The sequence below is a fragment of the Myxocyprinus asiaticus genome, chromosome 30, assembly GCF_019703515.2.
Source record: "Myxocyprinus asiaticus isolate MX2 ecotype Aquarium Trade chromosome 30, UBuf_Myxa_2, whole genome shotgun sequence".
Classification (NCBI taxonomy): Eukaryota; Metazoa; Chordata; class Actinopteri; order Cypriniformes; family Catostomidae; genus Myxocyprinus; species Myxocyprinus asiaticus.
This window is the reverse complement of record NC_059373.1, coordinates 13,547,120-13,571,446: the sequence shown is the minus strand read 5'-3', so window position 1 is coordinate 13,571,446 and position 24,327 is coordinate 13,547,120. Positions and strand designations below refer to the sequence as shown.

The 24,327-nt window shown below is 36.6% G+C and overlaps 2 protein-coding genes across 5 annotated transcripts in view; both read left to right on the top strand.

The window, feature by feature from the left end:
* The window catches only part of aste1b (asteroid homolog 1b), a 311,837-nt gene that overhangs the window by 4,668 nt on the left and 282,842 nt on the right, over window positions 1–24,327 (top strand). For 2 of the 4 annotated variants that reach the window (XR_007894025.1, XR_007894024.1), the window contains exons 2-4: window positions 23–236; window positions 647–839; window positions 2,766–3,649. Coding sequence is in view for 2 of the 4 variants with exons in the window: in XM_051664725.1 (XP_051520685.1) it covers window positions 23–236; window positions 647–839; window positions 2,766–3,117 (759 nt within the window). In the remaining 2 variants the exon portion in view is untranslated. Of the gene's footprint in view, window positions 1–22; window positions 237–646; window positions 840–2,765; window positions 5,710–24,327 lie in introns of those variants that run through there. The other 2 variants (XM_051664725.1, XM_051664724.1) reach the window with 2 other exon arrangements.
* Window positions 6,165–24,107, top strand: LOC127421592 (acetylcholinesterase collagenic tail peptide-like). The gene is made up of 17 exons (XM_051664731.1): window positions 6,165–6,486; window positions 7,266–7,378; window positions 7,473–7,583; window positions 9,952–9,996; window positions 10,101–10,127; window positions 15,354–15,425; window positions 15,664–15,726; window positions 15,905–15,931; window positions 16,034–16,078; window positions 16,273–16,308; window positions 18,136–18,216; window positions 19,549–19,645; window positions 20,032–20,168; window positions 20,324–20,443; window positions 20,777–20,903; window positions 22,055–22,157; window positions 23,543–24,107. Exons 1-17 carry the CDS (start codon window positions 6,384–6,386, stop codon window positions 23,610–23,612), a joined length of 1,377 nt encoding a protein of 458 aa, XP_051520691.1. The 5' UTR covers window positions 6,165–6,383; the 3' UTR covers window positions 23,613–24,107.

The window sequence follows — 24,327 nt, the reverse complement described above, 5'->3', positions numbered from 1 at the left end:
ATTGCTTTTTCTTAAATGTTAGGCGCCTGCACAGGTGAGACTGCAGGTGTTGTTGGGAACACTGGGTATGTTGGACCATATTTTGCCACCATTGCCTCCCCACTTTTGCCTACCAGTGTGTGTGACGTATTTCTGGATGAATAACTCTAAACCAAAGCCCAGTCAACCACTACTGCAGGCCATGTTGTTGGGACTGGTATACGGCGATCTCAGCTGGAGAACGGCTCATCCTGATGGTAAGAGGACACCTGATCTTCTTTATGTAACATCTATAGCCACTTTCACACATGAAACCCGTTAAATTGCAGTATATTTGCCAGATTGCCTGGTATATGTACCATGTTTGCTATTCACGCTTTAGCTTTCTTCCTCTGTGCCATTTTGCTACCGTTCACAGATCAGCACCAAAATGATTTGCTTGAAATTACCTTTAATCTTTTAAGCTGATCATCTGGCTGAAGGAGGCTACCTACAGTATTTGTAGAAAATCAATTGCTTGACAACAGTGAATTGTATTATTTAGCAGCCATATAATAATTTTTGAGTGCAGAATGCACTTTGAATGAACTTTGCACAGTTGTCTTATCTTCAGGATGCTTAATCATCTAGATCCATAATGTTTTGCTCTCTCTGTCATCTCATGCAGACCCACTGTACAGCAGCAAATCTGCTTCCTCTGTCTGTCAACGATTGTCTGTGTTGAGGGTCAACCCAGGACAAAGGCGGGGCCTAGATCTGGGTGTGGCCCATTTGCTCAGCCAGTGGCAGTCCTGTATGTTGGCTGGACTTTACCTGAACCAATTACTGTGTTTCCCACTACCTGAGCCTAGATATGCCTGGTATGGATTGGTCATAAAATTATCTCACTGAAATATATAATAGTTCTGATACTTTTTTGATAATATCATCACCTATTTCTCTGTACGGGTGGGAACCGAGAACGTGTTCAAAACTAGTTCCATTTTATTTATTTTTTAATACCGGAACCCTATGATTTCCATGGCTTTTAGTTCCATTAACGATTCCCGAACGTCCAATTTCCTGCTGATGTGGGTGGAACACGTTCTAAAATTAAGAGTCGTCATACTCCCTCAACAGATATTTTGTTGTGTATTATTTTAATAAAGTATTAAACACCTGGAGGAAATGAGTGTTTACAGACTTACTGCAAATCCTCACTTGTGTGATGATTAAAAATGTTGAAATCGGTGTGTGATAATGCCAGTAGTTCTGTCACTGGCTACAAATGTGCTGGGACTTCACAGCACATCTCAAAGCTCGCAGTAGATGCATTCTACATCACCCTGTCTTTCCGAGTTCATTATTCCAAGGTAGCTTGACAAGACTGGTCTTCATAAGTCTGTTCTTTGCGTTCTTAGCATTGAGAAACAACCACAGTGTGACCAGTGTAGTGCGGTTTCTGAACATATGACTCTTTTGAGCTGGCTCTTTTTAGTGAATCAAAAACACTTAAACATCAGTCAGAGCGGTTGCTGAATTAATCTTAATTATGAGCATGTTATGACTTCCATCATATCCAACTCGAAACTAGAACTGTTACTGTATTAAGTAATGTTTTACTGACCGGTTGTTCATTTGACAATGTGTACTTAATGGGATACTTTATCCAAAAATGAAATTTCTTTCATCATTTACTCATCATCATGCCATCCCAGATGTGTTACTTTCTTTCTTCTGCTGAACACAAATTAAGATTTTAAGAAGAATATCTCTGCTCTGTTGGTCCATTCAATGCAAGTGAATGGTGGCCAGAATTTGTAATCTCCAAAAATCTGATAAAGTCAGCATCTTTTTTTTTTGTTTGTTTTTTGCTTTAATAAATGACATAGAAGACCACATATAAGTAATCCTAAAGACTCCAGTGGTTAAATCCGTATATTTTGAAGTGATATGATAGGTGAGGGTGAGAAACAGATCAGTATAAATCCTTTTTTACTGTAAATCTCCACTTTCACATCCACATTCTTCTTCTTTTACTTTTTGTCAATTCGCATTCTTAGTGCATTTCGCCACCTACTGGTCAGGCTGGTCGAAGGTGGAGATTTATAGTAAAAAAAAGTATTGATCTATTTCTCACCCACACCTATCATATCACTTCAGAAGACATGGATTTAACCACCTGAGTCTTATGGATTGCTTTTATGCTGCCATTTTTGGAGATTCAAATTTCTGGCCATCATTCACTTGCATTGTATGGACCTAAAGAGCTGAGATATTCTTCTAAAAGTCTTCATTTGTGTTTTGCAGATAAAAGAAAGTCATACACATATGGGATAGCATGAGGGTGAATAAATGATGAGAGAATGTTCATTTTTTTTGGGTGAATTATCCCTTTTAAAATACTCATGAGTTTTGTTGAAATCAGTGGAATAAAGGAATGAATGAAATATGTGATCACATTTAATATATACAGTAGTTAGGATCAGTTATTGGATTGCATTTATGCCTCAAAGTCTACATGCAAACAAGCCTTCTACAAGAATTTTATTAAATGTATGTCTGATTTGTTATATCTGCTCTGCAAAATCTGAAATTATCATTTGGCAATAGGCTGCTGAGGGCAGTTAAAAAGAATAGCATTTTTTATCTCCAAATAATTATTTCTCAAAAGTACTGAAAGAATCGTTAATGGAACCGCTGGGGAGCCAGAATCATTCAGATCCCATCCCTATTTATCAGATGTCATATGGGAAAAAACTGTCCAATGCCAATTACTTGCTCAACTCGCTCTCTCTTTCTCTAAGGCTATTCAGTGGTACTCTGTTACATGGACTTGAGGCTGCAATAAGAGGGGGTCACCAGCCTGAGTCTCTGCTTGCAGGAGACACTGACGCTTGGCAGCTATACTCCATCCTCCTGAAGGCAATAACAAGCACTGCAGTATCAGCAACACCAAGAATGAGTAGAGGAGGGGGGCAGAGAAAAGCACAGCAAAGAGGAAGGGGCAATGAAGGAAGAGGAAGAACCAGTGGAGGGAGAGGAAGGGGCCATGGAGGAAGAGGGAGGGGTAACAGAAGCAGGGGAATGATGCCTGCAGACAGTGATTTCGATTACAGGTTTGCTCTGTTGAACTGTGAGGATGTATGGTGGCCTTGAAAGAGGAGAGGGAAAGGATATTTGAAAGAAGTTAGTTTAGGAGGGGAGGATAAACTACACTATTTTTAACTACATTAATTTCTTTTGAGGGAAAGTTTAACTTTTCTCTCTGTGCCTTTTTTTAAAACATTATGAGGCTGAAGATGTAACTAGCCATATTTTGTATAATGTAGTGTAGGCAGACATGATTTCAGGCAACATGAATATTTTATTATGACAGCTATCATTATTAACTTGCTTGTACTAGACGTGCACTTGCACTGAAATTGTTTTAAAGCTACACCATGAACATTTTCTATTTAATATAGCTTTTTATTCTATTTAATTGATTGAATTTTAATGAAGAATGATGTTGACTTTTAAAATCTTACATTTGGGACCAATATTTTTAATGTAATGTTATATGGCGCCTGTTTTGCCAATATCAGTAGGTGCTCATATTATATATCATCTTAAACAGTTGAAAGGTATATTGCTGATTGTTGGGTTATCCAGAACATATCCTGACTGTGTGTACCGAACTTAAATGCAGGTTTGGGAGGGTTACTGTTGAAATGTATTCCACTACAGATTACAGAATACATGCTGTAAAATGTAATTTGTAACGTATTTCGTTAGATTACTCAAAGTCAGTAATGTATTCTAAATACTTTGGATTACTTCTTCAGCACTGGTAGATTTTTTCACTTGTTTTGACTATAAAAACTCTGCCAGTACAGTAAGACAAAATACACATGTTAAAAATACATTCTCTGAAAAACCTAAATATCTTATGCAGTGTTGTTTCTAAAACAAGATAAATCAAACTGATCTTGTTTTAACATGTGCATGTAAAATGGCTAGAAATAGCATTTTAGCTTAGCGTAAAGCTGACAATTTACACAAGGTTTATATCTATTTCTTCTGCTCCAAACTTACTTCAAACTCACTTCTCTGTCTGCTCGTATGAATGTAACATATCACAAGAAAGTGTTTCACCGCTGTTCAAATGCACTTTGGATCGCATCATTTATAAGTATAAATGTTTTCCATCTGAAAGGACAAAATTTTAAATGAAACAAATGACAATAAAATGCAAAGTAATCTCTTCAGTAATCAAAATACTTTTTGAATGTAACTGTATTCTAATTACCAATGATTTCAATTGTAACTGTAGTGGAATACAGTTACTTATATTTTGTATTTTAAATATGTAATCCCGTTACATGTATTCCGTTACTCCCCAACCCTGCTTAAATGAAGATCTCATGTCTTTCTGTTTCAAGAAACCAAGCACATAAACACCAGTTTCATGCATAACAGCAACCTGCAATTGCTATTGCCCTGTGGAATTAGCTCAGACTGAAATAAAGAGCTGAGAAACACAAGTGCAATGTTATTAGAAAGTGTTGTTGGGCTCCAGGGGACGCAAATCAAGACAGATTCTTACTGGAGATTACCATATGTAGTTAGTACAATATGTCTTGGCGGGTCGAAGTTTTTGGCCATGTTTCATAAAATGTTTTGTCTTGAGGTAAGAACATCAGTGAGAATAACAATGTTAAGCCCTTCTTGTTGTCAGATTGGATCATTGTTATGCTTCAAAGGTGTTTTTTTTCAAAAATATTTCTGATTGGACTTTTTAAAAAATCCAATATGTCCGAACTGGATGTATGAAGTCACGAATAAGATTCACTTATGTTAATTACCACTGCACAAGTTAATCAACATTGCACTTACAGTATATCATATATGATGACTCTACAAAGCAGAACATAATATACATCTTAAAGGAATGTTCTGGGTTCAATACAAGTTAAGCTCAATTGACAGCATTTTTGGTGTAATGTTGATTACCACAAAAATTTATTTTGACTCGTCCCTCCTTTTTTTTAAAAAAAGAAAAAAGAAAGAGAAAATCAAGTTACAGTGGCATGTACAATGAAAGTGAATGGGGCCAATTTTTGGAGGGTTTAAAAGGCAGAAATGTGAAGCTTATTTTATAAAAGCACTTTCATTCTTCTGTTAAAACTGTAAAGTTGTTTAAATTGTATATTTTACAGTCATTTTTGTGTTTTAGGGTTTGTTGACATTACATCGTAAGTTGATAAATTGTAAAATTGTCTATAACTTTACACAGAAAAGGTTAGTAAGTGGTTTTATCACACTAAAATCATGTTAACATGTCACGCATATTGTTTGTCTTGTGACTATACTTTTTCAAAAGTTAGTATTTTAACGTTCAAAAATTGGTCCCCATTTACTTCCATTGTAAGTGCCTCACTGTAACCCAGATTTTTGCTTTTTTAAAGCAAAGCAGGTACAAGTCAAAATTAATTTTTGTGGTAATCAATATTATGCCACAAATGCTTTTGATTGACCTTAACTTGTACTGAACCCAGAATATTCCTTCAAAAAATGTTGTGGTTGCTTTAAGTTGTCAGTGAGATGGTTTATTGCTTGCTTTATGTGCTAGCTTTTTTAAGTTTTGCAGATTGTAACTTTGATTGCATACTCTCCTGCTGTATTAAAATGCAAACCCAAATAAAATGCACTTTTAAAGTGATTCAAGCCATATGTTAATAAAAAATAAATTCCCACAATGCACTATTACATTTTGGATTTAAACTTTCATTCAGAAACATATATAGTCCTGTAACAAGGGCAATGATTTGCTAATATAAATACCTTCAAAAACATTGGCCTTACCAGACAATTTCACAAAAGTTTGCTTCATTTTATGGACACTAAATTTACCAATCAAGTGACCTGTTGTCTATTAAAACCGTTGCAAATGTTTTCACCGACCGAGTACAATCGTCACTTGCCGTCAAATCTGACTGACAGGTTCACAGGTGCAGTTTTCTGTCTTGTTTTTTGTTTTTACTGCTGACATTTTTTGATAAACGTGAATTTGAGAAAGAAATCTATCTAGATACATTAAAATAATGTAATTACATGCCTGCGTTGTATTATAGCCGTACCGTCTGTAAGCGTGTTTTAAATGTATCATGGTAGGAAGGGGGTCTAATAGTGGGCATGAGGGACTGGAGAGGCTGGATCAGATGTCAGCTCCGTGACTGTAATAGTATTCGCGCCCGGAGATTCCCATAGACTCAGTGGGAAGCATTCTTACGACTTAATAACACAGCCACACTGACAGACGAGACAGAGGCAGCAGAAAATAGGGTGTGAGAGGGAGAGCTGCTGGTATTTTAAACTGGAGGAGAGAGCAGAGGGCGGGCACAGGCTCAGATGCATATGTATTTTTTGACTGATATAGGATCATGGCCATGAGCAGGACTGGGATACAGCTGCAGTTTTTGCTGTACTGTGTGTCAGCGTACCTTTCACAGTACAATCTGGACAATATTATCCCGATTCCTACAGGTATACGAGAGATAGATTGAGCGCGCGGATGCATGTTTGTGCGCGTGTGACCTCGTGCATGAATATTAGTTTGCGATTACGAGAGCGCGTGGTGGTGTGTGTGTCAGCTATATTTGTAAAATGTAAATGTATATTATTCATATGTATTTTAATTAATATGCATATTTCTAATCAATTAATATAATTATAAACATAAATGTATGTGTATATAATTATAGGCACATACCCTACATGTATTTTATTTTATTTTTAATTATGCGTTTATTTGGTTAAAACGTACATTCGTACATTCATAAACGGAACTATTGATTGGCTGTGTTTAATGTTTTCCAATGTTTCCATATGCTCCTCATAAAATGCTTAAAAGGCATCAATAAAATTTGCATGGCAGCAAGTCATGAAATGCAGTTCAACATGAATATATAATTGTATAACCCATTTGCAAATTGTATTTCAAATCCATACCAAGGCTAGTCTCACACAATCTGTTTAAATTTACCTGCATAATCATTTTCTCTTCTCTTATTCATGTTGCCATTTAAAAACATGCATGCACATATACATTTATGAGTGAAATATGTGTAGTATGGTGCTATCTTTAATGGCTACAGAGCATCTAAAGAGCACTTTTACTAGACTGCAATGCTTCAGTTAATCAGTGTAATTACTCACTGCAGTGCTGCAGTTTTTTCATGCCAGTCATGCTGTAAAGTTGTTGATTATTTCATTCATTTTAATCACTCTTTGGCTTCGGATTGGTTGTGCGGTTTATGCTGTAGCCCAGGGCCCGGGCCCATATGAAGTCTTGAAAAGATTTGATCCATGTTGTCTGGTGGTCCCTCCACCCCCTCCATTGTTCCTACCCCCTCCCAGTATCTGGAAAAGGAGACCTGTGAGTAATGATAATTGCATGAATAAGTTTTACAGCTGTGATTAATGACAGCATGTCTGTTTCACATTGAAGTCTATTTAATCTGTTTCTCGAGGTCTTCCCTGGGCCTGTGGAGAGGGTAAGAGGGAGAGTGGAGGATGAGGAGCAGGTGACAAAGGACTGTGTGGCGGGACCACCAGGACCTCCTGGGCCTGTTGGACCACAAGTAAGATAAAGGGAGAGAGAGCGAGAGAGAGAGAGAGATACTGAAGTCATCCACAGCTAAATAAATGAAAAAGAAACATTCAAGTTCATCCAAAATTGAAAAGTCTGCAACCCATGTCTTCCAGTGGAACACAGGAGAAATGTTCAAGAATGTTGACTGCTCTTTCCCATACAACAAAAGCATACAGTGATTAGGGGGCTTGAGTGCTCCAAAATAGACTGAGAATTACCATAAATGTCATCTGCACGATTTGTGAGCTATAAGTCTTCTGAAGTCATACGATAACTTTAAGGAACAGCCTTAAACAGTTGGATGTCAATAGCACCAAAAGCCTTTGGCTCTTGCATGTCTTGTAACCAGTCTTGTGATCTCATGAACAATGGGCATGGCAACATTGTTGACAAACTAAATTAGGTGCCTTATTACACGTTTTGCTGCAGAATCCCAGTGAAATATCCAGCGAGGGGCATCAAATGCGAGTGAAATTGTGTTGTAATCAGACAAGGTTTTTAAGGTGAATATTAAATGGAAGTTTAAATGAGTAAAACGTACCTCTCTAACCTAAAACGTATACCTATACCTAACCAACAGTGATCTCAGATCAAATGAGACGTAAGCAAAGAAGAAATCCTTACCCTAAACCAACACCTAAACCCAGTGTTGTAGTAGAGTGTCTGAAGAGGTGGGCATACTGTGAATTCATGAAAATAAAATAAAAAACACATACACCCGATCTCTAAAATTAATTTACATTTATATACAGTACATACAGAATGTAAAATGTGTAAGAAATGTATTTCCATAAAAAATAAAAAATAAAAAAAAAAATAAAAAAAATTACTGTTGTAATTTTAGTCCCACATTAAACTTACAAAATGTATATCAGGGTAAGTTTCTTGTGGCATTAATTCATAATACGCAAAAAACTGTTTTTTGCAAAAAAAAAAAAAAAAAAGCATTGCAGCTTATATGAGTGTAGTAATGTTCACATTAACACGTTATCTTGTATTACCATATATAGCCTACATAAAAATGAATGGTTATTTGTTTTATTTGTGTACTATTATGTGCTTTTCTGTGCATAGTGAAATTGTTATCCTATTTAAATATAAATTTAAATGAATTGATATCACGAGAAAAAAGGCACCACTGACAGCAGTAAAAGGCAAAAAAAAAAAAAAAAGCATCAAAAACTAGTAGGGGTGCAATAACATGCAGTATTTTCACAAAGTTTAACTGCATAAGTTACATTATATATATATATATATACACACACACACACATACACACAGGTTTAGCAGGGAAATAAATTTACAGTGCAAATTATGGTTACTCCAGGGATGCTTGTGCATCAGACGCTGGAAATTACTGAAATGGAAAATATGATTGGTTAACAAATAGACCTATCCAATCAAATCTGAATTGAACGTTCTGATTAGTGGATCAGCTTAGTCGGACTGTCTACCTTGTCTGTGCCATCAGTTGCACTCCTGCAGCTCCGTGCACGTTTAGAGAGAATTAATCTCTGTACACTTCTTAAAATAAAATAAAATAAAAAACACAGTTCACTCAATGGTGCTGCAGCATCACGTTAGTAGATTGAAAGTTCCGGGTCAAAAGACTACTCGTTGTTCTGGTGGCCACACGTATAATCACTTATTTTAGGTGGGCATACGGCGTATCACTACACTACTGTCTAAACCTAACTGATAGTACCCAAAAACAAAAAGCGAAATGAAAAGCACATTTATTGAAGCAACCTCTTCATTTGTGTTGCTTCTATGATACTTTGATCTTATGTGTCAGCTTGCATGTTTGGCTGGGCTTAAACTGCGGATTTATGAGTCCAAATTCCAACACTCTATGAGGTGAGCTACCTTGGAGGCCATTCACATTCGAATAAGATTTGTTTTTCAAATGATGCAGTAGAGTAAAAGTGTTTCGATATTGTAATATAGCAGTGTGTGAGTGAAAGAGAGAAAAATAAATGTTTATGAAGTTATAATCAGCCATTGTACTCGTGATTTGTGTTAAAGTGAATAAAACGCACAGTTGTTGTAGCGCCTCTAATGTAAATTTCACAAGGAAACTGCAGTGAAACATGGCATGTAAAAGTCAGTTTGCAAAAATGTAGTTATATTAACGTTTATTCTGTGAGACTAGGTTGCTTGTACCCGAACGCAACATGGCAAGTTTGAATATGCCAAAGCGTGAATGAGATTTGAGAGCTTAGGCAGAAGGCAAGATTAGCAATGAATAGCGATTTAAATGTCAGTCTCTTTCTCAAACAAAGCTATTGTATTTTAAATTTTTTGGCAAACTAGTCCTTTAGCTTATCATGTTTACATTGAAATGTTCATTATTTTAGGGTCATGGTGGCATCCCAGGGCTACAGGGACCCAAAGGAGATAAGGTGAGATGGCTAATCTTTTGGTAAAAAAAATAAATATATATATTGCTTCAGGCTCTCTTACTATGAAAATTTTAATGTAAAAGAATTGTTCTCTTCTACTTTAGGGTGACATAGGACGACCAGGGTCAAAGGTCAGACAGAATGTGTTCTTTCATTTTCTTCACTGATGTGGGCAACATGCATGCATTTCATGGGTCTGTTCCAAAACCAAGTGAGCTTCCTCTAAAGGTAGCACTTTAAGGCATCATATCCACATTTTTCCTACATCCTGTGTTGCTTAGCGAGAAATGTGGGAGTTACTTCCGTTGTCAAGTAAACACAGCTGTTGTTACGATGTACGTCCATTCATTCTTTCGTTGTGGTGTTGGAATTTTGTATGGACATACATCAGTCACTAAATCAGTGGGTTACTGAATGATAATAAACTGCAGAAAAGCCATAAAGACAAAGAAAGTACGAACAAAACCGGTGCGCTGTTTCTCCCAGATGCAGTTGAGATTTAATCTAAGCACAAACGCAACATTTCGAGCAGAATTTTCCGTTGTTTTTAGTGGAGTACCTGTGTTAGAGTACCAGCTTCAGATGTGTGTGCTTGTCATCTTGTCACCCTGCATGTTCAAATCAGACAGACACACTGAGGAAGAGCTGTGAAGTTCTCATACTTGGGTATGTAATCGCTTTTTCAAGTTATCTGATGGGACGAATATTTCCTTTTAAATCTGCACGTAAATTTAAACTTTTGTTCGGTGGGGGATTGACTGGTGAGAGGTGGTGCTTCGCTGCCATCCGGGACGCATCAAGATGACGTTTTAAACCTCAAATGCGATGTGGTTTTTGACTACCTCTGTATGTGTTTTTGTGATCCAATCACAAAACATTTTGCAACCCGTTTACAACTGTATTTAGCACTGACCATTTGCGATTGGATCATCTGAAACGCGTCTTATTACCAGCTGTAAACAGGGTCTTAAATTGACTGCAGCTAGAACTAGGGAATGGTATATAGAACAACATCCAGCGGAAGTCCCACCCACATTCGTTTCTCCAGTAAGACCCCCAGGTAAAAGGTGGATAGGCGCACTCCAAACTCGAAGGCAATCCCAGAATGCACTGTGATGAGGTCGGCAAAAAAATGTGTGTGTGCTATGTATGTTTATGTTCATTAGTGTATCGCATCATTCCTCTCGCATTACCTGTATTGAAATAAGTTGCGAGTCGAGTGTCCTGTGTGCTGCTCATGAGAAGCGCTGTTTGAATGAGTACAGAGTTGCTTCCAATGAAGTGTGTTCCAAATTGCTCTCTTATGAGGCTCCGTTTCAGTTAGAATGCTGCCATAGAAGGCAGATGATTATATAGGCAGGAGACAGCAAGGCAGCTCTCTATGTTTTGGAACAGATTTTATTAACAATAGAAACAGACTCGAGTCATGAATCCTTCATAGAGTGCATTAAGCAGTTGTCTTGGTCCACATTTCTTTTCTATATCTTTCCTTTAATTTAAAATGCCTCTGTTTATCACAAGAGACATTTTACAGTCCAGTACTGTTTATGACATGCTCTCTGGATGCAACTGTATGTTTTACAGGGTGTCATGTGCTGTTTTACTGTAGTAAAGCCTGGCTGCTGTCCACTGCATTTCTGCTCTGCAAAACTCAGATATTAACCCTTGTGCGTCAATTTAAAAAAGATACTCAGAGGTCTTTAGAGGACAAAAATGTCTGCATCAAAAAACTGCCATAATAATATTATATATTAATATTATTTTCCACTTTCAATGAGTAAATTTTTTAACCAGCATCAGTCCTGAATCACTACCAAATATTCATTCATTTTCAGGATTTGAACCCTTTAAATGCCAGTTTGTTTACATAATGCCACTGTTGTTTTTTACACACACACACAAATTTCTCAATACACACATGCAAATCACACTCTGACATTCATACCAACACACCCACACAATTTTAGCTGCATCATTTATTCAGTTGGCTTGCAATGCTCTATAATACAGCAAACAGAAAATAGGAAAAAAGTATGTATTTGCTCCATAGGCTAAACATGAAAAAAATGGCGCCATCTGGTGAAAAATATAAAAAAATTACATTTTGAAGCCAGGGCTCCGGAATGAAAGCATAATATCATAGAATTCATGATTTTATGCTTTAATGGCACTGGGATCAAATAGTGTAGTTTTAATGTGTTTCAATGGGGACATTGGTCCTGAGTGCAGCTATTTTGTGTACACAGTGTATTATAGATGTATTATAGGAACTGAGGTTGAAATATCAAAATTCCCCAAAAAATACACACTTTTGGCAAAATTTATGCCGTTGGCATTAATACAGCCAAAATGATCAAAAAAACAAAAACGAAAAAGACAATGTCCCGAAGGTCGCACAAGGGTTAATCTTAGTACAGCACTGCTGCTCAGTCAAAACACACACAGCTTTTTAATTGCACTGAACTCTCAAGAATCTTAAAGAAATAGTTCACCGTAAAAAGAAAATTCTGTCATCATTTACTCACCCTCATGTTGTTCCAAACCGATGTGTCTTTCTTTCTTCTGTGGAACACAGATGGAGATGTTAAACAGTGTGTTAGTCTCAGTGTGTTAATCTCAGTCACCATTCACCTTCACTGCATCTTTTTTCAATACAGTGAATAATGAGGCTGTTATTTTGCCTAACATCACTTTTGTGTTCCACACGGAAGAAAGTAAAGGCCTATTCACACCAAGACCAAATTTTCAGTGTGAATGTTCGTTCCAAACAAGCTTTTTAAAAGGCACGATAGGTTCCCTGTTCACATCGGGTCCGACAAAAATCCGAAGGTTTTTTATGGAGCGCAGTCTGTATGTTTTTCTTCGGAATGCGATGAAAACTGACTGACCAATGAGATAAGAGCTTTTGGTCATTTTTCAAGAGTCGCTGCTATATGAGAAACAAAGTTTAATTCCTGCAGGGGGCGCTCAACGGTTCATAAACCCAAATACTCCATTCATCTACATTTACATCTAAGAATGTTTTCTCATTGAAGACATTTTTACGCTGGATAGTTATTTTCAATAAAAACTGATAAATTCAAGGATTCATGCCTGTGAATATACAGTAAATCTGCTTCAGCAGGACCTATAAAAGCATTTATAAAATCCTCATCCAGTAAGAATAAATGACTGTGATTGGTCCATCCTATTCAGCGCTGAGAAATAGCCATCTACGCACTGTTTCGCCTATAAAATCTTACAGCGTTTTTTTGGAGACATTTTTACTCTGGATAGAAATGTTTTAATAAAGATTTATATTTGCAAGGATTAATACCTGTAAATGTAAATCCACCTCAGCAGTATCTATAAAAGCATTAATAAACGACTGTGATTGGCCCATCCTTTTCAGCGCTGACAAAAGGAACATGTACCACCTGACAGCACCATAAATAATAATTTACACCTGATTAATGAGGCTGAAAAACTTTGATAACCATTAAATTAAAAATATACCTTAGAAATTATTTTTTTTTCCAAATGCCATGATGCCCCCATGGATGTGGTGCCCATGGGCACGTGCCCAATTGCCCATATGGTTAATCTGGCCCTGACTGGTGCTGTGCTCTTTTATCACTCACAAAAACTAAAAGTAAATAAATAATATAAAAGCTGTAACACATTCTTTCTTTTTTATAATCTTTATGTAATGTGCTGATCCCTCACATTTGATCAAATACCTGGTGTTTGTTCTTAATGTACTTTATTTAATATGTATATTACTGTGCCTGTTAAATTTTCCTGCCGTTAAAAATATCAGTGAGGTTCAGCAATTCATTTGGACTATGTTCGTTGTAAAATATGACCAAAAAATACTCTTTAAACGTAATACTTTACTTCTAGTGTAGACAAACATATTGCCAAACCCCACTGCTATTTTTACTGCAAGGATAAAATAACACATTTGTAACGGTGCTCTTTTTCTCACCACGTACAAGAAACCCTGAATTCAATACAAATAGGCAATAATTTAAGCAAAAATCTTTTATATTAATTTTAATGTTATCCATCAAATTTTATGCTATACCTGTTTAACATAATGTACATTATTCCACATGTATTTATATCACCGTACCTTGTGTTACACTGTCCAGGAATAATAATAAAAAAAGAAGAAGCTGGGTTTAGGAGTTTGTTTGGAGTATACTTTTGGCAAAATACATGCATAAATATGAAGACAGAAGACATGGGACGTATGTAACTGTGCTTTTTACTCATCTCACTTGCACACACAAAAAAACAAAACAGATTCTATATTCCACAAAATGCATCAAAAACATGGAAAGAACCTAAAGAAACAGTTATGCCAAAAAAGGTAAAAAAAAAATTAAATAAAACACACGAACTGCATTAAATATATTAATCTCCTGATATGACAGCTGAATGCTTAAAGATACAGAAACAGCGCTGCCTACTGTAGGAGTGAAATTGTATTTCATTTTTATTCACTCTGTGTGAATAATCCTTTTGTCGGCAGTTTGTCTCACAAATTCTTCACGAATTTGGTGTAAATATACCTTAAGTCATGAGGGTTTAGAACAACATAAGTGTGAGTAAATTATGAAGGAAATTAAAGTTTTAGGTGAACTATCTCTTTAAATTAAATGTAAGGGAAAAAAAGCTTATAGTGGATGCCCATGGAAAGATAATTTTGTGTAAAATAGATGTTTGTCTACATTTTCTATTAATAATAGCGGCAGCAATTCATAAAACCATGCTCAAAAGAGGGAGAAGAGTGTTATTACCTATCTAGACACACACAGTGGAGTGTGGTCACTTTTGGCATTTTAAAGAGCCAATTTAAATGCCTGGGTCTCAGTAAAGTATGCCAGATTGCAGTAGTCTGCTGCATCCTCTACAACCTAGCACTCAGAACAGGCCTGCAAGAAATGGAACTGCACCATGCAAATTGTGCTCAGAACTAATTCTGTGTGCACGTTTGTGTTGTTACCTGTTTCCGTAATTACTTTGGTGAATATGGCACTAAAACTATGCAGATAGTGCGTGCAACAACAACAAGAACAACAACAACAAAAATGGTGCTTACAGCAGGTGCAATTTCTCCTTAGTGAAATCCCCCCAGAATGTTTTAAAGAAATGAAACATGGATGACTCTCAAAAAGGAGCAAGATTAGATGGGCTGATGTTTTAAAAAACCTGGAGGGCTGCCGAGAGGCAGAGATGCTGAGTAGGGGGTTTGTCTTTGATTAAAGCTGCTCTGTATACTCAGCACTTCAGCCGCACAGCCAGATTTTGTTTGGGGTTGGAGCTGCTGTGTACAAAAGCAAATTTGCACATCAACTATTTCTTCCATTTAGGGTCGTACTGGGCGTCCAGGTCTGCCTGGAAAACCAGGTGCTCCAGGATTGCCCGGCTCAGAGGGACCTAAGGTGGGTGAGTTTAGTCACAAGCTGCACTTACCTCATTAATAACAAGACAGTTTTATCACTCCCTGTGTCTAGTCTTCAACGTAATGGTAAATGGCGGTATCAAGGTAACTGCCAAGGCCATGATCAGAGTCAGGTGTCACCCTTGACTGTTGCCTCTGCCATCAAAACAAATAAGCCTAAGAATAGCTCATTAATGCACAGTGCCCTTTTGACTGTTTATATGTGACCTCATTGGCAGGGAGAGAAAGGAGACCCAGGACTGATGGGAATTCCCGGGATGAGTGGACCAGCCGGACCTAAAGTGAGTCATATTCTTGCCTTCTCCAGTTGTAAAGGATGTGGTCAATGTAATGTAATGTGGTTTTGAGAATGATGTGTGTGGTGATATGTACCATTCACTTAAGTTTTTCAGACAAGTACCACCTCTCTTAATGAGAAAAGAACCAGTTGGTAAATGGTAATCATCTCTGTTCCCATAGGGTTTGCCAGGACACAAGGGTGAGAAGGTATTTCTGTGGAACTCAACCTAAAGGTTCCATTATTGTCACCATCTTAACACTCACACAGGCTTACTTAAGCTTAAGTGAGAATAATTCTAATCTTTGCAGGGAGTACGGGGTGATTATGGACCTGCAGGTCCTAAAGGAGACAAGGTTAGAGACTAAGGATGAAATCTGAAATATTTGTTGCTTCTAGATGACACTCAGATAGTGATTCCATTAGCTGTTCCCTTTTAATTGTGAAAAAGTTGTAGAATCTGTCTATCATTTAGCATGTTTTGGTACTCAAGCAGAATAGCACAATTGTAAGGTTTATTTGATTAGTAAATCTGATCTTCTCTTTTTAGGGAGAAAATGGACTGCCTGGGATGCTGGGACAGAAGGTGTGATGCTGCATTTTAACCATTAAAGGAATATTATGGGTTGACTTAAGCTAATTGATATAGAGTGCCACTGTTTAATTCAAGAAGTAAAAATCCCATTAATTTTCCCCACAGGCAAAATTATTTTTAAAGGAATAGTTCACCCAAAAAATTGTAATTCTCCCCTCATTTATTCATCCTCAAGGCGTCCCAGATGTGTACAACTTTTTTTCTTCTGCAGAACACAAACAAAGGTTTTTAGAAGAATATCACAGCTCTGTGGGTCCACACAATGCAAGACAATGGTGGCCAGAACTTAGAAGCTCCAAAAATCACATAAAGGCCCATAAAAGTAATCAAAATGACTCCAGTGGTTTAATCAATGTCTTCTAAAGCAATATGATAGGTGTGAGTGAGAAACAGATCAATATTTTACTATAAATCTCCACTTTTAAACAGCCTTCATAAGTGCTCTTCTCTCCTAAGAGTTTTTTTGTTTTTAGCAATTCACTTTCTTCGTGCATATTGCCACCTACGGGGAGGGAGGAGAATTTATAGTAAAAAAGGACTTAAATATTGATAGATTTCTCACCCACACCTGTTATATCGCTTCTGAAGAGATGGATTTTCTTATGGATTACTATTCTGCTGCCTTTATGTGCTTTTTGGAGCACATGAATTGGTTCTTGTCACCATTCACTTGCATTTTATGGACCTACAGAGCTGAAATATTCTTCTAAAAATTTTTGTTTGTATTCTGCAGAAGAAAGAAAGTCATACACATCTGGGATGGCATTAGAGTGTGTAAATGATGAGAACATTTTTGGTTGAACTATACCTTTAACAATAAGTCAGAAAACTTTAAAGACAGCCCTACCATGGGCTCTGAAGTTGTTAATCAATGGTATATGTTTCTATTGAAGCCATCATTCTACATTATTTATCGTGTTAAATAGTGGAATTCCTGGTGACGAACTACACTACACATGATCCCAAATAAAAGACACCAAACAGAGAATTGTGGCCAACAAAGCCCACGAACCAAGCTCATATTCTTAAATCTCTTTTTTTTTATTTTATTTATTTATTTATTTAAAATTTATATACATAGATTCTATACATTTACTCAACAACTTTAAAACAATAGTTTTATATTTTTTCATAGTATTAAGTTATATTACGTCATTAGCAATGCTTCGTGGGATTTTAGTTCTTTACTTCATAAAAGACGTTACACAGCCTTGTGCCTTTGTCTTTTTGTCCAATTTGTAAATACATTTTTGCTTCAAATGTTGTAATGTTGTGATTCACCTTGGAATTGGTTGTTTTTGTTCATGGCTTAGAACACATTTACAGAGGATTTTATGAAATCCCTATGAAAGAAACGAATGGGGAAAAACACTTCCGGAACCAAGATGGCTAGAAAAGCAGGCGGGCACTTTTGCGCTCTATTGCTAGGCAGTGGCTGGTGGTATCAGGGGCAGGGGCATTCTCATTCTAGAGAGCATTTTATTAGACAAAAATCTGTAGTGCAAAATGAGTCATTATTTTTGGTCCCTTTTTGCAGAAGAGAAAAAAAAAATTACATTTTAAATTCCTACAGTATATATGCATTAAAGTTAATGTACATTTGTCAACTTTTAGGAGTACATTACCATATACTAGATGACTTGAATGCTAAAAGACATGGACTAAAAGCCACAAAACTCCCATTTTGATTTCACACAGTCTTTAACTTGAATTTAATTCCTCAAAAATAATTTAATGAATTTAACATCAATATGCTTTGGGTGTTACTGATGTGACACTACCTCTCTGTACTCCTCCCTCTCCTTGTTACTCCTCTAGGGTGAAATGGGACCCAAGGGTGAGCTGGGTGTATCAGGAAAACGTGGCCCTACAGGCCGACCAGGCAAAAGAGGCAAACAGGTGAGGGCGCACACACCACTCTACATGCATACAGACATAAACAATCAAATATATTATGCTGTGTTGTTGATTTGTTCTGGGTGTGGCTTTACATCAGTGTTCCTTTAGTTTGTTTTGATATTGAGACCTTGACCATCTGCCTGACTGCGCCTGTGTGAGTGTGTGTCACTTTTACACTGATGTCTATTCGTATGTAATCTGAGGACCTGTAAATCTCACTGTGTTGGTTGCTGGATTTGGACCAGCAGAGCCTCTGATGTTGGGTCCTGCCTCTCATGTTTCGAAGCTCTTGTATTACACTGCGTGTAGGCACTTCCTATGAATGTCTTTACTAGTTCTTGGGAAATACCAAGTGACTGTGACCGTAGCCATTACCCAGCATACATTCCTACAATCAATCAGGCCAACACTATGACAAATAGAAATTTAAAGGAATGTTCTAAGTTCAATACAAATTAAGCTCAATAAAACATTAATTTTCAACTGTGGCAAAAATCACAGTTACAGTAAGGTGCTTAGAGTGGAAGTAAATGGGGCCAGTCCATAAACATTAAAGTACACACTGTATCAAAAGTATAGGTAGCACTTTATTTTACAGTACTTTTCTACATTTACGTACTATATCATTAAAACAACTACAGTAATTATTAGATACTAGCCCTAAACCTAACCCCAACCCTAACCTTAACCCATATTAAATACATGTAGTTACCTAATAGTACTCAGTACTTTCTTGGGTAAATACTCTGTAAGTAAACTGAAAGTACACATACTGTAGATGTAAATATAGACATTAACATAATTTTAGTGTGATAAAATCAATAAGGGTTTACCGGCGTTGCATTGCCATGGCAACAAGTTTGTATTATTTGATATAACTTTACACTGATAAGGTCAGTAATTATTTTATCACACTACAATCATGTTAACACATATGTTTATGTCTTGTGGCTATACTTTTGAAACAGTGTGTATTGTAATGTTGGATTGTAATGAACTTGCCACATTCACTTCCGTTGTAAGTGCCTTAATGTAACCGCAAGTTTTGCTTTTTTTGAATTTTTTATAAACAGCGGACAAGTCTAAATTATTTTTGTGGTAATCAACATTATGCTACAAATACTGTCGATTGAGCTTTACTTGTATTGAACCCAGCACATTCCTTTAAGGTTTTCTTGTAGATCCCTGAACAGGCCTCTGACTCTAATTTGGTGCACATACCTTGTAAGATGAAAGATAATACTCATATGCGTAGACTTCAGCAGTAGGTGTCTTGTGAGTGTGTAGTTTTGTTTTTGAGTTTAGCTTAATTATTTTTATGTCTTGACGTAGGGGCCTGAAGGAGAGAAAGGTTATCCAGGGCCCATGGGACCTAATGGTCCACCTGGGCCCACAGGCCACCCCGGACCTCCAGGAGTACCTGCATCAGGTGAGATAACACACACACACACACACACGTTTACTTTGCTATCCAATTGAAGACCTAACCTTAAAATAAAACATTTTATAATTTAAAGAGGGAAAAGTCTAGCTTATTTGGCTCATATTTAAACAACTTTTTCCTTTGAAAATGTTCCCAAATGGAGGTCAGATATACTGTATAGTTATACAGTATAATGAACAGTTCAATTTGGAGGACATTTTTCAGCATGTTCTAAATAATTTAAACACACACATTGACTAATCAGGGACACATGCATGTCATTCACATTCAGGTAAACATTTCAGTAACTTCTATGATTATATTACTCAGTTTCATATTGACCTTTAATGAAATCTTGTATATTGGCTGTTGTTATTGGTTATGATGTACAGGACTGTTTGTTGTTGGAGAAAAGGGTGAGAAGGGATTGACAGGCCCCCCTGGATACTGCGACTGTAGCTTCCCTTCTCTCAGCAGCCCACCCAGTGCCCCATTACAACACCGAAGCAAATATGACAGAGTTCCAGCGGTAAGTCACACACACAGTGTGCCCATCCAGCAAGCTTTACACATTTTACAGAAAAATCAGATTTAGTTTGCCTTTTTCTAATGGAATCAATGTGTTTAGTTTCTATGCTTTTTATCTACCTCTCAACCTGCCTGTTTTGTGATCTTCCTGGTCAGATATTTCTTGTAAGCAGCGAGGAAGAGCTAAAAGGTCTCCACACAGACAACGCATTCGCCTTCAGGAAAGATCAGAGGTCTCTTTATTTTAAAAATGAAAATGGATGGGAGCCCATTCAGGTATATGATCGACTTGAATACATTTCACATGCTGCCATATTAAAGAGATTGTTCACCCAAAAATGAAAATTCATTCATCATTTGTTCACCCTCATGTTGTTTGAAACCCTAAAAGAATTTTAAAAGAATGTTAGCCTCTGTCACCATTCGCTTTAATTGCATCTTTTTTCCTAAGCAATGAAAAAGAATGGTGACTTGGCCAAACTTTCTGCCTAAATCTCCCTTTGCCTAAAAGTCAACATAAGGGTGAATAAACGATGACAGAATTTTCATTTTTGGCTGAACTATCATTAATTGGCATTATGAAAGCAGGAGCTGTGGTTTGCATTGTAGCTGATGCCGCTCCAGGCGACAGAGAGGATGATGGGAGTGAATGGAGTCTGCGGGGATGGGGAGGTGCAGGAACTCAACAGGGAGGAATGCGATGATGGAAACAAGGTTGTAACGGACGACTGCGTGGGTGAGTCACATAATTAGAATCACATAACTAACAATACAAATTCATAAACATAAAATGAATTAGTGGCCAGCATCACTATTACTATTGCTTGTATTTAGGGTTAGGGATTTAAACGAGCCCCTAATAGACTATTTATGTAATGAATGTACATTGAAGGAGGGACTTGAGATATATCTAAGGACCAGGGTAGGGTTGCACCAGCTGTGCTTAAGGTCTCACTTAAGTTGAGACGTCAAGTTCACACTAAGTGCTTAATTTGGTTGCACCACCTGTTCTTAAGGCAAGACTTAACTAGTAGGTCGTAAGCTCTCCGTAAAGTAATGCGTAGTCATATAATATGACGTTTACCTGTATTTACCCAATAAACAGCCTTCAAATTTGTACACAGAAGTGTTAGAAAGCCGTGAACTTCAATTTGATCTTGTTACGGTTGATGTTCAAACATTGTTTGCTCACGTAACTGTCAGCTGTAATAAATTATATCTCCATTAAAATACAATACGTAGCCTAATTAAACAAGATTTAATTAATGATATAGGCAGTTTATCTTATGTAAATAACAATATTCAATAACTGTATCTAAAATGAATAAGGGATAATAAATAAATAGGCTACTAATACAACAGGCTGGAAAAATAGACATTTATTCATTTTAATATTTTATATATTTCGTGTGTTGAAACTTGACACCGGGCGACATACACAGGAAAGTGCACCGTTAGATTGGTTGAATCATGCTGAAGAAGTAAATTTTTTACATAATGTTTTCTCCAGTAAATGTAAACGAGTGTAAATGCCAACTTCATCATATATGTCGAAAGGACTGAAGACATGAGCTCGTTGATGTCTTTAAATGAGTCTGCTTTTTTTATTCCATCCTTTACTCCTGGACGGAGGCTTCCGTAAATATTTAGTTTATATATAGGGTTACGTTCTACCTAAATTTAATGGTGCAACGCTCAAATATTTCGTAGTGTGTAAATTGTGATTTAGTGCCCATTTATGCCGCAACTAGGCTAAGTTGTAACGTACGTATAGCTGGTGCAACCGGCCCCAGAATATCAAGCAACACCCTGGCAAACTTTTGTTTCTCCTGTTCTGCTTCTTTCTTTTCTTTTCTTTTCTTTATCTGTATCTCTTTCTGTGTGTAGGCTGTAAAAAGGCATTCTGTGGTGATGGATATCGTATGGAGCGTGTGGAGGAGTGTGACGGGAAGGACTTTGGCTACCACACCTGCAAATCATATCTGCCAGGGTATGTACAACCCACTCAAACACACACACACCTTTGTTTGTTGTTTTTTTATAATCGTGTGGACTTTCCATTGACTTTGATTGTTTTATACTGAGCTAATAATATAATAACACCCTACATATATATCTAACATTTATGCATTTTTAGATTTTCATTTAGATATTTAGAATGTTTATTAAGTTGTGATTTCAGGTAGACCAAACCCCACTCCCAACTTATAACACTCACACATTTTACCTCCTGCAAATGTAAACTAGTTGTACACTGTTTGTTTAAAGGCCTGTTCACATCAAATCCGTGATGCTTTGCGAGAGTAACTTTAACGGAACCTTTATTCATCTGTTCACACAGAGTCCGTAAAAAAGTCAACTAAAAACTATTTCACTCCTGTACCACTGTTGAGGTACTGTTGTCATACCAGTCTCCTGTCCTCACCTTCAGCTTTTTGAGGTTAATATAAAGAACGCTGTTAAAGTATTTATTTAACTAATTTGGTATAACTGTTTCTTTATGTTCTTTCGATAGTGTTGATGCATTTTGAGGAGTAAATAATCTGTGTTTTTTTATGCGAAAGAGATTAGTAAAAAGTACTGTTGGATATTTATTTGCGCATGTATTTTGCTAGGAGTATATTAAAAACAAACACCTGATGCCAACTTCTCTTTTTATAATGCCTGGATAATATAACACAAGGTACAGTGATATAAAAACACTTGGATTAATGTACAATAATAGGTATATTATAAAATATGATGCATAGTATTAAAATAATATAAAAGAATACCCTGGCTCTCGGTCATTATTAACATTATTGCAATACTTTGTTATATTACACTTGCAATAAAAATAGCAGTGTGGTTCTGCAATTCGTTTGTCTACAGTAAAATATAGCATGTAAAGAGTCTTTTTCAGGGTTTTTTACGAGCTCAGTGCAAACGAATTGCTGAACCTTGCTGCTATTTTTAAAACCATAAGAATATAACAGGCATAGTGATGTACATATTAAAAATGTAAATAAAATAATAATAAAAAAATAAATAAAAAAAACTGAACTATGAACTGCAACTATATCTTTTTAATTATATAATTTTCAGGGGTGTGTATCAGCTGCACATGTGTTTAGCGCCACCAACACGACGGATTGAGCAGTTGCAACGACTGACAAAAAGCTCTTATCTCATTGGTCAGTCAGTTTTCATCGCACGATCACGGTACGAAAAAAAATCTTCGGATTGTCGGCAGATGTTTTTCCGTACCCGATGTGCATAGCGACATAGGAATGCATTGTTACCGTACCTAAGCTTGTTCGGAACAAACATACGTACCGAAAAAACGGACTTGGTGTGAACAGGCCTTAAGAGGTCTCCATCTTTTTGTTTGTACAGTACCTTTGGGCAGCTCAGGTGCACTGACTCCTGTTCCATCGACCCAACCAGCTGTAAATACAGGACCTGAGGCCCACAGAAGTTTACACATTCACACATACACATACAACACACAGATGTGGGACAGCCTGCTGAGATCAAAAGTATTTAGCAGACTAGCCAAGAGGATTTGGCTGCGTTTCTTTCTGGCTCATGACTCACTCACACGTAGGCTACACACAACTCGGCAGATGCACTATTTGCAGTACCTGCTCTTTGAAGCTAGGACGCTTTTAATGGGAGCTGAGCTGGTGGCTAAAAGTTTGAAGCAAGTAAGGAGATGTATTATGAAGATCATAAAAGCCGTAATTATTTAAATTAAATGAATGAATGTATAATATGTTTATATGAAACTTATTTATTTGTTTGGTGTTGCAAATGCATGAGTACATTTGTGCATGCTTACATTATGTATCATGTTCTTAAAGAATAAGGAATATGTCACTAGTACGTGCCTCATTGTAACTCATTTTATTTTTTATTTAATGAATTGTGTCCAACATTTTACGAAATGATAGATTATAATTCTCCTGTTATATATATATATATATATATATATATATATATATATATATATATATATATAGTTTTTTGTTTGTTTTTTGCCGAAATATGTATGCCTTGCAATGTTTGGGTTAGACAATAATTTATTCAGTCATGGCAATAAAATTGCAAGTATGTGAACTCCAGTTGGTGACACTGTTTCCCAGTGTCTTGCATTAGTCTCTTTCTCTTTGAACATAACT

Excerpts from the sequence above, each read along its gene's own strand:
- LOC127421592 (XM_051664731.1), top strand. The coding sequence starts at position 6,384 with ATGGCCATGAGCAGGACTGGGATACAGCTGCAGTTTTTGCTGTACTGT. Across the intron at positions 9,997-10,100 it reads AGGGACCCAAAGGAGATAAG|GGTGACATAGGACGACCAGG; the intron begins GTGAGATGGCTA and ends CTTCTACTTTAG. Across the intron at positions 22,158-23,542 it reads TGCAAATCATATCTGCCAGG|TACCTTTGGGCAGCTCAGGT; the intron begins GTATGTACAACC and ends TTGTTTGTACAG.